At 47.8% G+C, this 17,134-nt stretch overlaps 1 protein-coding gene across 14 annotated transcripts in view; it reads left to right on the top strand.

Moving 5' to 3' along the window:
• Positions 1–17,134, top strand: part of KANSL3 (KAT8 regulatory NSL complex subunit 3) — a 76,950-nt gene that overhangs the window by 3,430 nt on the left and 56,386 nt on the right. For 12 of the 14 annotated variants that reach the window (XR_012156282.1, XR_012156283.1, XM_073325075.1 and 9 more), the window contains exons 3-12: positions 3,465–3,635; positions 6,126–6,216; positions 6,533–6,718; positions 10,104–10,235; positions 10,981–11,097; positions 11,701–11,802; positions 11,920–11,991; positions 13,802–13,876; positions 14,938–15,095; positions 16,983–17,046. Coding sequence is in view for 12 of the 14 variants with exons in the window: in XM_073325075.1 (XP_073181176.1) it covers positions 3,465–3,635; positions 6,126–6,216; positions 6,533–6,718; positions 10,104–10,235; positions 10,981–11,097; positions 11,701–11,802; positions 11,920–11,991; positions 13,802–13,876; positions 14,938–15,095; positions 16,983–17,046 (1,168 nt within the window). In the remaining 2 variants the exon portion in view is untranslated. Of the gene's footprint in view, positions 1–3,464; positions 3,636–4,845; positions 4,994–6,125; positions 6,217–6,532; positions 6,719–10,103; positions 10,236–10,980; positions 11,098–11,700; positions 11,803–11,919; positions 11,992–13,801; positions 13,877–14,937; positions 15,096–16,982; positions 17,047–17,134 lie in introns of those variants that run through there. The other 2 variants (XM_073325074.1, XM_073325073.1) reach the window with 2 other exon arrangements.

Here is a 17,134-nt window from a genome sequence, read left to right as displayed (position 1 = left end):
GTCTGCGGGCCCCCAGGTGTCTGTGGACACAGGTTTAAAACAGTTCAGTGGTAACAACCTTTTGCAGACCTCTTAAACATATTCTGCGACCCCTCAGGGGTCCGCGGAACACAGGTTGAAAACAACTGTGCTACACTGATGAACCCATTATCAAATATTTATTCCCCATGTAGGTACTTTTAGACCAGTGGTTCTCAAGTTTTTGTACTGGTGACCCCTTTCACACAGCAAGTCTCTGAGTGCGACCCCCCCACCCCCTATAAATTAAAAACACATTTTTTATATTTAATACTGTTATAAATGCTGGAGGTAAAGCGGGGTTTGGGGGTGGAGGCTGACAGCTCACAACCCCCACATAATAACCTTGTGACCCCCTGAGAGGTCATGACCCCCAGTTTGAGAACCCGGTTATAGACTGTAATTAAGTCACCCTTTAATCTTCTCTTTGTTATACTAAACAGGTTGAGCTCCTTGATGTCTCACTGTAAGGCAGGTTTTTTAACCCTTTAATCATTCTCATGACGCTTCTCTGAACCCTCTCCAATTTATCAACACCCTTCTTGAATTGTGGGTGGCAGAACTTGTCAAAGTATTCCGGCAGTGGTCGCACCAGTGCCAAATTGAAGTGAAATTACCTCTCTACTTTTTCTCCAGATACTGAAATTAAATGTTTCAATTGACTTGAGCTGAAACTTTTTTGCATTTTCAAGTCGTGTAAATTTTCAAGATTTTGACTTTTCACCTTTTCAGGGAGTGGGGAGGTTGGATGGGGGTGGGGTCCCGGGGGGGGGGGCGGTTAGGAGCAGGGGGTGCTGGGAGGGGGCGGTCAGGGGACAAGGAGGAGGGGGGGTTGGATGGGTTGGAGGCAGTCAGGGGCGGATAGGGGGTGGGGGCCAGGCTGTTTGGGGAGGCACAGCCTTCCCTACCCGGCCCTCTGTACAGTTTCGCAACCCCAGTGTGGCCCTCGGGCCAAAAAGTTTGCCCACCCCTGTGCTAAAGGAGCACTCAAGAAAGACAAGGTCATTGCAAACACATTAAATGAATTCTTTGCATCGGTCTTCACTGCAGAGGATGTGAGGGAGATTCCCACACTGGAGCAATTCTTTTTAGGTGACAAATTTGAGGAACTGTCCCAGATTGAGCTGTCAGTAGAACAAACTGATGAATTAAATAGTAAGAAGTCACCAGGACCAGATGCTATTCACCCAAGAATTCTGAAGGCACTCAGATATGAAATTGCCGAACTATTTTTTGAATGTAACCTCACGCTTAAATCAGCCCCTGTACCAGATGACTGGAGGATAGCTACTGTAATCCCGATTATTAAAAGAGGCCCCAGACACAATCCTGGCAGTTACAGGCCGGAAAGCCTAACTTCAACAGCAGGCAAACTGGTTGAAACTTTAGTAAAGAACGGAATTATCAGACATGTTCATTTAAACAGTATGTTGGGGAAAAGTCAACACGGCTTTTGAAAAGGGAGATCATGCATCACTGATCTTTGAATACTTTGTGGGGGTCAGCAGGCATACGGACAAGCGTGATTCACCTGATATGGTATACTTCGATTTTCAGAAAGCTGTTAGCAAGGTCCCACACCAAAGGCTCTTAAGCAATGTAAGCAGTCAAGGAGTAAAAGGGAAGGTCCTTTTCTGGATCAGTAACTGGCTAAAAGATAGGGAAACAAAGAGTAGGAATAAATGGTCACTTTTCATAATGGAGAGTGGTAAATAGCAGTGTCCCCCAAGGATCTGTACTGGGACAAGTGCTGTGCAGCATATTCATAAATGATCTGAAAAAAGGGTTAAACAGTGATGTGGCAAAGATTGCAGACAATACAAAATTATCCAATATCGTTAAGTCCAAAACTGACTGTGAAGAGTTACAAAGGGATCTCACAAAACTTGGTGACTGAGCTACAAAATGGCAGATGAAATGCAGTGTTGATAAGGGCAAAGTAATGCACACTGGAAAAATAATCCCAACTGTATCTAAAAAATGATGGGGTCTAAATTAGCTGTTACCACTCAAAAGAGAGATCTTGGGGTCATTGTGGATAGTTCTCTGAAACCATCCAGTCAATGTGCATCGGCAGTCAAAAAAGCTAACAATGTTTGGAACCATTAGGAAAGGTAGAGATAATAAGACAGAAAATATCATGCCACTAGAGAAATCCATTGTACGTCCACACCTTGAAAACTGGGTGGAGTTCTGGTTGCCCCATCTCAAAGAAGATAGATTAGTATTGGCAAAAGTACAGAAAAGGGGAACAAAAATGATTAGGGGTATGGAACGGCTTCCATATGAGGAGAGATTCAAAAGACTGGGATGGTTCATCTTAGAAAAGAGATGATAAAGGGGAGAGGGGATACAATAGAGGTCTATAAAATCAAGAATGGTGTGGAGAAAGTGAATAGAGAAGTGTTTATACTTTCTCGTAACACAAAAACTAGAGGTCATCTAATGAAATCAATAGGCAAGAGGTTTAAAACAAACAAAAGGAAGTACTTCTTCCCCCAACGCACAGTTCACCTGCGGAACTCATTGTCAGGGGATTCTGTGAAAGCCAAAAATGTATCTGAATCCGAAAAAGAATTAGATTAGTTTGTGAAGGTTAGGTCCATTAATGACTATTAGCCAAGATAGTCAGGAATGCAATCCTATGCTCTGGGTGTCCCTAAACTCCTGACTGCCAGAAGCTGGGAATGGACGACAGGGGATGGATCCTTCGATAAATTGCCCTTTCTGTTCATTCTCTTTGAACCATTTGGCACTGGATGCCATTGGAAGACAGGATATTGGGTTAAGGGGACCTTTGGTCTGATCCAGTATACCTGTACTTATGTTCTTAAACTATATTTGACCCATGTTACCAAACTGCTACCACCTTGAACCATTGAAGGCCCCATGGGGCTAGGAAATCTCCAAGCATGGACCACTGCGTGTATGGCGTCCTGCTGAGTTCACTGGAACGTCATGCAGACGCACAGGCGTGTGCTACAGGATCTGTGCCTATGACTGGAGTGGGTTGGGAGACATGGTTAAAACCTGATTCAGGGCTCATCGGCACTACAGGCTGCAAGTAACCTTGTCAGGAGACAACCATGTTGTTAGATGACATTTCATTTTGTAGCGTAGCCTGGCCCCAAGACAGTGTGGTGCAGAACACTGTTACAAATACAATGAAAAACAGCGCGATTCCACCTTCTGCTCCAGTGACAGCAGCTTCAAAGGCTGTCTCTTAGTCATGGTCCGATATCTGAGGATGAAATAAGCTTGAAGGAGCCTTGTGCTTTCAGACAGGTGGGCACAGGTGTGCTGTCTCGGTTCCATCTTGCCAGGCAGGTACCTGTAACCCGCTGCAGTGTGTTTCCAGTTCCTGTTTTGTGTTGAGAAACCAGCTGCTCTGAGTCTGCTGTGATACGGCAGGGTCCTGTTCTCTGAAATCCCAGCTCTCCTTTCAGTGAGGTGGATGTCCCCATCGACGTGGAGACTGTCACACCCACGCCTGTCCCCCTCTACGACAACCAGAAAGCGCGCAGTGTGATGAACGAGTGTGAGCGCCACGTCATCTTTGCCCGTACGGATGCCGATGCTCCTCCTCCGCCCGATGACTGGGAGGAACACATGAACAGGTAGCGTGGCTGGGATGCTGTGGGGGGTTTCTGTGCGGCAGTGCTTACTGAGAGGCTGTTAGCTGGGAAGAGGAACAAAATAAGCAACTTGGAAATGGTAGTATGTAGAGGCAGGGATCTAGTGGTCCCAGCGGAAGTTTGGGATTCAGGAATCCTCTTGTTGGTTGTATTATGCTAGCGTAGAGAGCCTGAGCCGAGATTGGGACTCCATAGTGCCAGGCACTGTGCATACAGATAAGAAAGGGTCCCTACCCAGAGGAGTCTGCAGTCAATACAAAGGGTGGGAGGGGAAACTGAGGCAGAGGTGAAATGACTTGCCCAGGTTCCCATAGCAGGTCAGTGGCAGAGCTAGGAAGAGTCTCCTGACTCTGTCCATGCCCTAGCTACTGGTCCATGCTGTCTCTGGGTTCTGTGTTTGCCTGGGAGAATTAATGTTTGTAGAGTGTTTTGAAGTCCTGATGCAAAAAAAAGCTATAAAAGGACAAAGCGTTATTAATTTGTCGACATTAAGCTGACTTGCATTCTCATGTAAAACCAATCACTGATCTGTAATGTTGTCTTGTGCGATACAAAATGGGTAGATCATAAACCTAGGGTTAGTTTATTCTGTAATGTGCATTGGACAGCAGACCTTTTCTCGTTTTTGCATTGGGATTGTATGTATGCAGTGTTTGGCAGTGAGTGTTTTGCAGGATGAGGGCCTTGGTTTGGTTTTGTTATTTGTTTTAATGTGTCTAGACATGCACTGTTCCACTTTAGGTGACTTTTCACATCCTTCTGGGCTTTATTTTTTCTTTAGTATTCTTATGTTCAGATTTCTAGAAATATATTTCCCAGAATTCCCAGTAATTTGAGACTTAAGTGAAAGTTCCACAGTTTATAAAGGAACTAATTTCATTGCACAGGTATTCAAAGGAATGTGTTATCCAGCTGTTAATTTTACAATGACACATGAGCCTCTGAAGTCAACATCTGAAGATAGGCTGCAGTTGCTCATAGTCTAGCCACTTCCTGAGACTCTAGTTACCAGTCTAAATAAATGGATTTTCTGTCCTTTTCCCCCACTATGAGCCCTGTTAATTCTTGTGGCTTTCTAAATGTAATGTATCATGTTTGCCCTGAATTTTGCACACAAGTACAACTGGATCAGATGCTGCTTGTTTTTCACTTGCATGAGAGTTCACATTGGTCCCTTCCCTTTTTTCCTCAGTCAGTCTTCAATCAAGCAAAATATTCCTAGGAAGAGCTTTCAGTTGCCTCTCTATATGTGCTAGCCATCAGTCTCCTTTACAGAGGCCTTTCTCTTCAGAACTTATGAAGACTGTCTGTAGTCTGAAGCAGACACTCTTCTGTTCTGTGTAAGATACTGTACATCAGTTTTGCATCTGCATGTGTAATTTGAATTGCAGCCTGGAGCTAGTAACTGTGTTTCTTCTTAAAACATTGTTTGAAAATGCTTTTTCTGCCTGAGTGCTTTGTTTATTAGGAAGGAAAGGTGATTTTTTTGTCTAAGGAATGGGGTTAGAAATCGTCTAGAATGCAGGTCACCCATCTATCTGTGGGCTTTTGTCCCCTGTTGTGTAATGTCTGAGTGCCTCTTGTGAGACAGAGGAGCAACAAGGAGCTGAGGCACCGCATGTGTGTTGGCCAAGATCACACAGGAAATCTGTGACAGAGCTGAGAATTGAATTCAGGTCTTCTGAGTCCCAGGTCTGTGTTGGTTAGTGGTGTGAAAAAACAAACTCACTAGTGACACAGCTGTGCCAACAAAACCCCAGTGGAAATGCAGCTATGCCAATGACAGAGGGCTTCCGTTACCATCGCTAATGTCATTTGGGGAGGTGGTGTTCCTGGGCCAGCAGAAAACCTCTTTCTGTTGGTGTGTGCTGTGTATGCCCTTGGGGCGATGCTGATGTAGGCTGTGTAGTGTAGACATAGCCCTAGCCTGTTCCTGGCTTACCACTGACTCGCTGGGTGAACTTTATATTCATTATAATCTTAAATTTTAGAAACAAAATTCTGGTAAATGTAAACTAACCTCCCAGAGTCACAGAAAAATCCCCACAGCACTGAGTGAGATCCTCATTGCAAACCCAGGGAAATCTGCCTGTAAAGACAAAGATGACACTTGCAGCTCCTGATCATCCACGAGACTTGAGCGTGACTATCTGGACATCCTCTGATGATAGATGCGTGGGTGGCTTTCATGTAAGGTGGTTGGTATTTTCTCAGTCTGCATTGCCCAGATCATATATGTAGCCAAAGCCATAAGACAGTGTAGAGACGATAATTATTGATCGTGAGGCATGGGATCTGAGCGCAGGAGTGGGAGCCATTAACTCCTGGGTGCTACACGCTGATAGATCAGCTGCACGGTCTTACCTACCTGCACCCTCACTGCTTCGTTTTAAGAGTTAGGAGTGAAAAAACGTAATGTTGAACTAAACTCTTTATATCCTATCTAAACTACCCTCTTGGATTTCCTTTCAGGTCGGGTTGGACGATGGCCCAGAACAAGCTATTTAATAAAATCCTTAAAGCCCTGCAGTCTGACAGGCTGGCCCGCTTGGCCAATGAAGGGGTAAGATCTTTCTTCCCCCATTCCCTCTCCTTCAAGCTGCAGCAGCTTTGTTGCCTCCTTATGCACCCAATCCTTCCTGGCAGCGGCCATGAAACGTAGCACATTCTGGATCCTCAGCTCTTGTAACCTCCACTGTGAGCACGTTTATGGCTTTGGTATGGATTAGAATGTGGTCTTCAGTGAGAGAAGGATTGGCCCATGCTCACTTGCCAGAGGAACAGAGGCTGTAGCAGCGAATTTTGCCCTGGTGGATTCTGTATGGTCCTGGCACACTCACTTTCCTTACGCCCATGTGGTCTGCCCCCCTTGTTTTTAGGCTTGCAATGAGCCAGTGCTGAGGAGGATAGCAGTGGACAAGTGCGCCCGGCGGGTCCGCCAAGCTCTGGCCAGTGTGAACTGGGACACCAAGCTGATCCAGTGGCTTCACACCACGCTGGTGGAGACTCTCAGTTTACCTATGTTGGCTGCTTACCTGGATGCTCTGCAGACACTTAAGGGAAAGGTGATAAACACAATGAGTTCTGGAATGTACTTTGCTTTCACTTAATACCACTTTCTCTTCAAACGGTTTGTTTGGGGGAAGCTGAGGGGACATTGATCTCCTTTCTGGGTGACTGGGGGAAAAGTAGCTTCTTTGCTCCGTTCTCCGTCCCTTTTCCCCACTGTGCTATCCTGGGGAGCTTTTGCCTTGAGGATTAGGAGGGAGGACTCCCAGTTTTTCTGTGGCAGTACTAGGTGATCTTCAGCATGTCACTTTGCCTCTCTCTGCCTTGGTTGTCCTATCAAGAGAGTGAGGAAAGGAGAGGCCACTAGCCTGGGACTTGGGAGAGGCTGGGTCAGCTCTTTGCTCTGCCACAGGCTTCCTGTGTGACCCAGGCAAATCCCTTATTTTCTGTGTGCCTCAGTTCCCGTCTGTACAATGGGGATAGCAGCTCTGCCCTGCCACAGAAGGGGCTGGGAGAATAAATACAGCATAGCATGAGGGGTGCTCGGTTATCGTAGATAGATAGATTTTGTAAAAGAGGACTAATACTTTACAGGCAGGTTGTAAACAATTAAGTTTGTAAAGCCCCTGGAGCTCCTGGGATGAGAGTTATTGTAACATGAGTTTCTAAACTTTTATGGAAGTGATTCAGAGAAATACAGGGGACTTAGGAGGTGCTGTGCTAGGAACCAGGGGACCTGGGCTGTTTCCCTTGCTCTGCCACTGGTCTGTTGGATATCTTTGGCCAAGTCTCCTCACACCTCTGTGCCCCAGTTTCCCCATACATAAAATGGGAGTAATGATACTAAGCTAGTTTGGAAAGTGCTTGAGATCTATGGATTGAAAATCATGAGAGCAGAGCAAGGTGGGGGTGATCGTGTTTGTAGCAGTAATATTCAGTACCTTCTTTTATGCTTTGTATGCAAGAGGCATGTGCCGCGTTAAGTGTTCTCGGCAAACAGAGAAGACTTTGAGGAAAGGTGCTACAGGAATGTTGTGTTTTACTAAAACTTCATTAATTGATCTTTTTCTCTCAATTCAAGTAGAATTGTGTGTTTTATTTGTTTGGATAAGCACTTTCAGTACAACGTTCCCATCCCATAAAGGCAGGGTGAATTGGTACAATACAGCTGTACTTTTGCATAGCATCCGTCGTACAAACTAACTCCCCAAATGGTTAAATACGATAAATATTAGAGGTGCAAAAGGATGAGCAGGTTTGAAAAAGCCATTTACAGCAGAGAGATCAGCTAAGATTAGGGCCGTCAAACAATTTAAAAGCACAGTTGCGATTAATCGCAGTTTTAATCGCATTGTTAAGCAGTAATAGAATATCACTTATTGAAATATTTTTGGTGTTGTGAGGGAAGTGTGTGTTGGGGGAGCAATGGAGCAGGGTGGCAGTAGGGGGGCACCCCTGCCCCGAGGCACGCACTGACGCCCCCCCGAGGATGGCCCAGGTGTGCAGTTAACATTTGTTTAAAAAAAAAAAAAGCGTTAATTTGTTTTGAGTTAATCGTATGCGTTAACTGCAATTGATTGACAGCCCTAATTATTATTTTTTATTACAAATATTTGCACTGTAAAAAAGAGGGTGCAATCTACAAGTCGAAGCATGAAGGGGCATACAAATGCTTAGCACAGCGGTTCTCAAACTGGGTCGGGACCCTAAAGTGGGTTGCGACCCCTTTTTAATGGGGTCACCAGGGCTGGCTTAGACTTACTGAGTCCTGGAGCCAAAGCCCAAGGGCTTCAGCTCTGGCAACAGGGCTCAGGTTATAGGCCCCCTGCCAGGGGCTGAAGCCCTTGGGCTTTGGCCCCCCGGTATTCAGGCTTTGGCCCCCCACCCGAGGCCTCCCTCCTGGAGTCGTGTAGTAATTTTTGTTGTCAGAAGGGGGTCGCAGTGCAATGAAGTTTGAGAACCCTGGGTTAGCATATCTGGCACGTAAATACCTTGCAACCCCAGCTACAACAGTGCCATACAAACGCCTGTTCTCACCTTCAGGTGATGTAAATAAGAAGCAGGAAGCATTATCTCCTGCAAATGTAAACAAAGTCGTTTGTCTTAGCGATTGGCTGAATAAGAAGTAGGACTGAGTGGACTTGTAGGCTCTAAAGTTTTACATTGTTTTATTTTTGAGAGCAGTTATGTTAAAAAAAAAATTCTACATGTGCAAGTTGCATTTTCACGATAGAGATTGCACTACAGTACTTGTATGGGGTGAACCGAACACTACTATTTTTCTTACTGTTTTTACAGTGCAAATATTTTTAATCAAACAAAATATAAAGTGAGCACTTTGCATTGTGTGTTGTAACTGAAATCAATATACTTGAAAATTCAGAAAAACACCCAAGATAGTTGTAATAAATTTCAGTTGGTATTTTATTAGTGTTTCAGTGCGAATAAAACTGTGATTAATGATGACTGATTTTTTTAAGCTAATTAATTTGTTTTACATTAATTGCTTGGGTTAACTGCGATTAATCGACAGCCCTTGCTAAAACGGAGAGTCTGTGAAGTAGAGGGAGATTGTTCCACCGGATGGCAGGAGGCGCAAAGGAGAAGGCTTTCGTGGCAGCGGTGATGCGGTGCTGTGAAGGGACTAAAGGAGAGCTCAGTGCTAGTTGAGTGGAGGGAGCAGAGAGGGCAGAAATCGGCCAAGGTCTGGTCAGGAGGCTGGAGAAATGCATGCAGTGTTTTAACTACAAAGAGGTCATTTATTTAACTGGATCCTGCGATGAAGGAGAGCCAGTGGAGCTGTTTGGGGGTGAAGGTTGCACGCTGAGACAAAAGCGTGCAGATATATCAAATACAGACTCTCCCTTCTGGTGGGTTGACACTTCTTCGTGCTCATGCAGTATCTGCGGAATGAGTCTCTGCTAACAAAAGGTGTTGGAATCAGTAGTGACACCTCTGTTCACTGATGTGTTGTCCTTACCTAGTGCCCTGAGGAGGGAACATTTACTGGTCAATTTCTGTGCTCTAAAGGTCTCATTTTCTCCAACTAAATTCCAGTGTCCTGAGTCAGCAAGTTCCTTGATGTGCAAAAATGCAAAGTCTGTAGTCCATCAGTAATGGTCTGCGAGCAAATATTCCCCAAAGGGTAACTTGGCTGGACCTGTGTCTGAAGACAGCTCCTGCTGAGCTGTGGCCTGTGCACTCCCAGCTGTGCTGCTCTGGGCCTCCACAGCAGTGAAAAACCCAAGTACTAGCCCCTGGACTCGTACCCCATAGTGTGTGTGGCAGGGGAGTGCCAGGTGTGCATTCTCCCGTTGCTGGGGAAAAGCTAACTGAATTTCCCATGCTCTGGTATAGACATTGACCTGCCCAGTGAAATCATAGGATATCAGGTGTGTGGTTAATTAGTTTCTTCAGCCATGGTCTGGCCTTTGGTTTCAGATCCCCACCCTGATTGACAGGATGCTGCTCTCGTCCACCACAAAGACAGGGGCAGCAGGGGCTGAGGCTCTCTCCCTCCTCCTGAAGAGACCATGGGACCCAGCTGTGGGTGTCTTGTCACATAATAAACCTGTGAGTACATCCCTGGGCTTGCAAGGAGGGAGGGGCTCAGCTCAGTGTCTGATTGGTGCCCGAATCTGTTCGCTCTCCCCAGTCCTCTCTCTGTGCTTCTCCGTCCAGGTCTCTCTTGTATGCTCGGCATCATGGTCTCTGTCATGGTGTCTCTACCCCGACACCATCTCTACGTCCTGTCTTCAAAGTGCACTCTTTCTTCTCCTTCAGACCCAGTCCTTGGAGAAATCCATACTGCCTTTTCTCTCTGAGATGAGCAAGGCAGGGGGTCTAGTTTTCCCTTCAGTCTGTGCCTTGGGGATGCTGTTTGGCCCCTGTTCTAGGAGGCCTGGGCTGGGCTTGTCCTTTGTCTATCATCCCTAGCTGTGTTTGGTTGTTTAGCAAGGGTTGCTCCGAGATCATCACTGGTACTCCTAAGTACTGCTGGCCATGTCCTGTTCTCGGCACCTGTGACTCGAGTGCATGGTTGGGCTCTGTAGCAGCTCTGGTTCAAATGATCTGCCATCTTAACTTGCACACGGCTTTTCAGTAGCTCAGCCTGACAAACCCCTCTGTGTGTCCTGTGCTGGTGCAGATGTCCGAGTCCTTTGCTCAGAGCAGCGTGGGGGGAGGTGTGGCTTGACTGGTACGCTTCGCAGGCTTGTCCTGGGACCATGCCTGGGCCTGTCAAGGATGCGGGGGAGCGGGCAGGTCTCGGGGAAAGGAAGCGGTTTGTCTTATCTTTCTATTGCGTTGAATTTTGTAGAGCAAGTTGCCTGGTTCTCCTCTCATCCTGATTGCGTCTTCCGGACCCTCCAGTTCTATGTTCCCCACCTCTCGCCGGCACCGGTTCTGGCAGTCGCAGCTCTCCTGCCTGGGAAAGGTTTGTAACTCGGCATGTTTTTGAAGGGAGGAGGGGCTGAGGTTCGTACTAGCAGCTCTTCAGGGGCATTTAGGGGCAGTGTAACTGCTGTTCAGCTGGCTTCTGTGATCCTGCAACTGCTGTCAAACACCCAACAGCTAGGTCCTCCCCTGGAGCAGCTCCCCTCAGACGCGCACTGCTTGGTCTTCCAGGCAGGGCTCTCCACACCTCTGCGGCCATGGGCCATAGCAGGAGACCTACTGTCCTAGCACATGATTCTGCTTCAGGGATTGCCCAATTGAGTGGATTGAAGACCGTGTGGTTGGGATTCTCCAGTATAAACAGGTCAGGGGAAAGGGGTTATTTGGTGTCTGGTAGCCTGTCTTCTGCCTGGGTGAAGTGCTGCTCGAAGCCTTCCTTGTGCATTGACTGCATGAGCACTCTAGGAGAAAAGCCAGAAGCAAGTGGGGTGGGTTGGTAGGGGAATGACCGTAAACCCCTGAGTCCTGACTCTGTGTGTTCACCCCCTGTCAGTGCATCCATATGAATGGTCATCAGGACATATTGCTTCACAGTGGAACTGCTGTGATTTATACGGTGCTCTCTTTGCGGCTTGTGTTCCAGGTGATCCCTGTTGCCACCCACCTGCTGAATAATGGTAGCGGGGTGGGAGTGTTGCAGTGTCTTGAACACATGATTGGTGCAGTCAGAGGCAAAGTGCTGGAGGTAAGTGTATGGGCAGCCTAGGTGGGCCTGTAACGTATGCCTCTAACACCCATGACCGTCACCATGCCTGCACTGTACTGTTGCCTTTCCTCTCACTTCCTCTTCTGTCTCGGCCAGATTCACAACCATTTCACCCACAAGCCGATCATCCTGATTGGATGGAACACAGGAGCCTTGGTGGCCTGTCACGTAAGTAACTTCTTGTCTTGCATCCTATCAGAGGCCACTTTACACTGTACCTCTTGAATAAAGGTCACCTGGATTGGCTCTGATTCGCAAGTGCCCTCCCAGCGCTCGGCCCCATGCTGGATTGGGCACAGGTGGTAACTGAACAGTGTGGCCCTAAGGTGTGTCCAAGCTACTTATAAAACAGCGAGGAACCCTGATATTCCCTGGCTCTTGTATTACCAGACCAAAGGCACTTGTGTGGCCGATCACCTGCCTCACCACTCCTTGTTACTGAATGTTCAAGTGGTGATGAGCAAGTTAAGTTGATTAGTGGCAGTTGAGGTGGATGTGGCCGGTGGGGAACTGGATAAGGCAAACTAGGGCAATGGGTAGGAGTGGAGTTGGAGATGCCAGTGTAGGGGTTTGATACATGGTTGCAGCCCAGTGAGTATATCGGACTGGTCCAGATATGTCACTCTGTCAGGGTATTGGAGTTAAAGGACCCACTTTTCTTCGAGAACATGAAGCACTCAATGAGACAGATGGCCTGATTCTGCCCTGTTGTACCGCCCCTTGGAGTTCAGTTTGCACTTACATCCAGGCAAAAGTGAGCTATGGGAATCAGGCGCGGTATCTTCAAGGGAGGTTCTGTATTCCAGGAGCACAGGCAAAGGAGAAGAGGGTCCTCCCAGAGTGAATAACTGTGCTTTCCGTTCCTCTTGTGATCTCCGCATGAGCACTAGAATACCAAGAAGGGGGTGGGGTAAAGTACAGGAGAACCTCAGAGTCATGAACTGACCGGTCAACCACGCACTTCGTTTGGAACCGGAGGTACACAATCAGGCAGCAGCACAGACACAAAAACGCCGGAACAGTGCTGTGTTAGAAATGTAAACTGAAAAAATAAAGGGAACATTTTTTTAAAAACAAAAGATTTGATAAAGAAAGTATTAATATAGTTCCAGGGCGTGGAACCTGAGGGTGGCATGATGGGTTCCAAGCTGCTTGGAGATCCAGGTCGTAGGGAGGGAGAGGCAGCTCAGGAAGAATCTAACTTCAGGGTGATAGAAAGAAGCTTGCTATTTGGCAATCACACCAAGTAAAGCCTTGTATTAGTTGGTTCCCCAGCTTCGTGTGAGCTGATGTTTGGCGTTATCTAGGATTATGTGTGACTCAATGATTAAAAGTCTGTCCTTTACTGGTGGTCTGCCTGTTGTCAATACACAGCCCCAGTATTCCCTTATTTTTTACGTCCATGTGCGGAATGAATTTTATGTGCACCAATATGGAGGTGATGTGCGACACCACATCAGGGTTGGGGATGAGAGGTTTGGGGTGTGGGCTCTGGGGTGGGGCCAGGGATGAGGGGTTTAGGGGTGCAGGCTGCCCCGTGGCTGCTGTGGGGAGAGAGGACTCCCCCCAGCCTTCTTGCCGCAGCAGCTCGGGGCAGGGGGAGAGGTGCCTCTCCCAGGCTGTGGCAGCTCCGGCGGGCCTGGGCCGGGCCAAGGGAGGGGCCCCTCTCCCCCGGCCATGGCAAGTCTGGGGCAGGTCTGTGCTGGGTCCGGTGGGGAGGGGTCGCCTCTCTCCGCCACAGCCCTGAGCGGGCTTCTCTCCTTTCCCTCCAATTCTGAGGTCCTGTGTTGCAGTCTCCATCTTTTTGGGCACAGGCAAATGAGGAGTTTGAGATCTTTGTTAGAGGGAGGTATTGTCAAAGCCAGGTGTGTGCAATGGCGGGAGCCCAGCAGCCAGGGCTCTGCGAACTATGTTGACGCTGAGCGGGATTGTTCTGGGAGGGCTCTGGGTAATGATGCTGTCTTGCTGGTCTCTCTAGGTCTCAGTGGTGGAGTACGTCACCGCAGTTGTGTGCCTTGGATTCCCTCTGCTCACAGTGGATGGGCCCAGAGGGGTAAGCCCAAAGCAGTGGTCAGAGTTCAAAAGACGGGATTGGTTAGTTAACCAGGCCACTGGATCTGTGAACTTGTTTTAAAGTCCAACCAGAAGAGCAAGGGTCTGAAGTTTGATTTTCACCTGCAAGTATTTTCAAGTGTGTCTGAGCCCATCTAGCGTTTGGGGTGATGGAGAGCCATGTCCCAACAATCCGGGCTCTGGGCAGTGAATTATGGTGGGGCAGTCTGGTAGGGAAGGAGCTTAAGGGTTTGACTGCATCCTTGGTGTGACAGCAGAGTTGTGTGCCTGTGACAGGCCCCACTCCAGAAACAGTTGCAGATCTCACCTTGCTTTGCACCCAGCAACAAGAATGCCAATTTAGGCAGACTTATCTGGTGACCTGATGTGCTCCTTTGTTAGCTGGCCTGTCTGAGACTGATTCAGGAGTGACCTTGGGACCCTGGTGCCACTCAGCTGACTAGCTTTGGGGGCTGTGTGATAAGAGTAGGCCCTGGCACTGTATTGCCTCCATATAGAAGGCAGTGAGTTCCATACAGGGGACAGTTCTGTACCAAAGCCTTGTTCAGGGCCACATTTTCCCACTGGGAATATCCCCTTTGGGGCATAACCTGGAAAGTCATGAGACTGAATGGTACAGGCCTGCAACTTACTCTTGCAGGTTAGGTGTCAGAGTAGCAGCCGTGTTCGTCTGTATTCCCAAAAAGAACAGGAGGACTTGTGGCACCTTAGAGACTAACCAATTTATTTGAGCCTGAGCTTTCGTGACTTACAGCTCACTTCATCATGTTAGTCGATCTAGCATGGCATTTGGGTAGCTACTGCAGTGATGGGGGGAAATGCAGCGAGAGTGGCTGTCCTGATAGTGGCTCAGTGTCAGCTGGTGTAAGTCAGTGGAATGACACCGATTTAGATCAGTTGAGTTTCTGGCTCAGTGCCTCTAGTATAAATGTATTAACTTGCCCCATAAAGGTTGTTAGGTCCCGGGCCTTCATATTCTATCGCCCAATGGCCCCTCTGTCCTTCAATTTTAGCTTGTCTCGTTGTCCCATGCTTCTGCAGGATGTGGATGACCCCCTGCTGGACATGAAGACGCCAGTTCTCTTTGTGGTTGGTCAGAATTCTTTGCAGTGCAATGCTGAAGCTATGGAAGATTTCAGAGAGAAAATCCGAGCTGATAACAGCCTGGTGGTGGTGGGAGGAGCTGATGACAATCTGAGGTATGGCTCTGCGACATAGTTCCATGCTGTTGGGATGCCGTCTCCCAGAAGCGTTGAGCGATGTCTGGTCAGGCCCATGGGCCACGCATGAGGATTCTAGGACTTCATTCTGAAATTAGATGGGGACTGGATGGCTAACCGGATAAAGAGCCTTTTATTTCTGGGTAGTCACGTTAAATCAGGCCCAGGCTGGGGGGAGGAGAAACTTATTGCCATCAAACCAGCTGTGTGGAATGAGTTGGTAAGACGTGGCCCAGCTCTTAGTGGTCACGTGTCCATGTCACAGGTGGCACACACTGTAGCAGTCACAGCTTGAGTTGGCCATAGAGAATGGACTGTCCCCTTTGGAGCCAAAAGTCGTCCTTTTCCAGATCAAGGTGGAGGCAGGCGGGCAGGGCAGGGTGTGCGGGAAACTTGTGCTGTTCCTGCCATCCAGGCTCTGTCTGTTCCATGGGCAAATGGCAAACTCAGTTCTCCAGGGCTGACAGGCTTTGCCTTTTGCTAACACGAGCATTTGTCATGCGAGGCTGATGGGTGCGTGTGGGGTGATGGACTGCAGCCGACTGACAGCATTCCTTTCCGCTGACAAGTTGAAAGTCCTGGGTGCAGCGATTATCCCCTTTGTGTAAGGCCAGAGAGCCTGAGTTTTATAGACTTTCCTTTTCCAAATCATTCTCGGCTCTGCTCTTGGAGGTAGATTTTGGCTGTTTGCAATATCCTAAAGGGCACTCCTTTGGGAGGTGGTCAGCAGGAGAAAGGGTGCTATGGGACTGGCAGGAAGCCATGGGCCACCTGCTCCAATCACACTGGTGTAAATCTTGAGTAACCCCATTGAAATCAATGGAGCTGTACTGCTATAAAATGAACGTGAGCGGAGAATCAGGCCTGGTGGCCAAATTATGCAGGTGCTGTCATGCCAGTTACATGTAACTACGAGCATATAATAGGAGTGATCAGAAACCTGGGGAGGGGAGTGAAATGCAAAATTAGTGACTAGCAGCGTTGAAAATGCAGCTCAAAGGGAGAAGGCGCATGTAGCCCTTCTGACGAAGCTTTGGGCCTGAGTTTCAGAGCTGCCAAGACATTTCCCTTCGAAGCCAATGGGATTACCAGGTGCTCAGCATTAGAGCTGGGTGAATAATGGAGTTTTTAGTTCACTGGCAAATCCAAAACATTGGAAAAAGAAATTCATTTTGGGTGGAAGCAAAACCAGTTTTTTGTTTGGAAATTTTCATTGAATTAAAAAGTTGAAAAATTTTCATGTCAAAGCTACATGTTTTGCTTCAATCCAACTTTTTTGATTTCAGGCATTTTGATAAAAGCCAAGGAGGACTAGATTCACAGACTGGGGGAGGAAGGGCAGCTGATCCCTTATAACCTTGAACCCAGTGGTTACGGTCCTCCTGGGGTGTGTGTGTCCCATGGGGAGAAGGGGTTTGAACTTGGGTCTCCCACATTGCAGAAGAGCACCTTAGCCACTGGGCTATTGGATAGGCTGGTGTAGGGTTTTCTCAATCTCTCCTGGTTGAAGCTGTTCCACTTGTTATAAATAGTTAAATAGTCATTGGAGCAGGGATATGAACTTGAGTCTCGCACCTCCCAGGTGTGTGCCCTTCCCACCAGGCGATAGTCTCATTCCTTTTCTAGTCACTGTCATCTGAATTTCACCCAGCGCTACTTGGCATATCATGTCCAGCAGATGGAGCCCTTGAATTAAGCACACTTTGAGCTGATTAGTTCCTGCTTCCTATTGGTGGAATCTCAGTAACACAGCAAACCTCATTTGATTATCTGCTTTCAAGCTAAGAATGTTGTCCACAGCTCGGTGGGGGCAGGGGAAAGGGGGGAGGAATGAACATCTATTGACTCGCCCACCTTTTTAAATAGGATAAGCAAAGCCAAAAAGAAGGCGGAAGGCCTGACCCAGAGCATGGTGGACAGATGCATCCAGGTAACGAGCAAAAAGATCTTTCAGCGCCGTTTCCCCTCCATAGCGTGACTTCCTGGTCATCTCCATGAGCACACGCTCCAGGGCTGCT

Source organism: Lepidochelys kempii, chromosome 26 (assembly GCF_965140265.1).
Source record: "Lepidochelys kempii isolate rLepKem1 chromosome 26, rLepKem1.hap2, whole genome shotgun sequence".
Lineage (NCBI taxonomy): Eukaryota > Metazoa > Chordata > Testudines > Cheloniidae > Lepidochelys > Lepidochelys kempii.
This window is presented reverse-complemented; position numbering and strand designations above follow the sequence as displayed.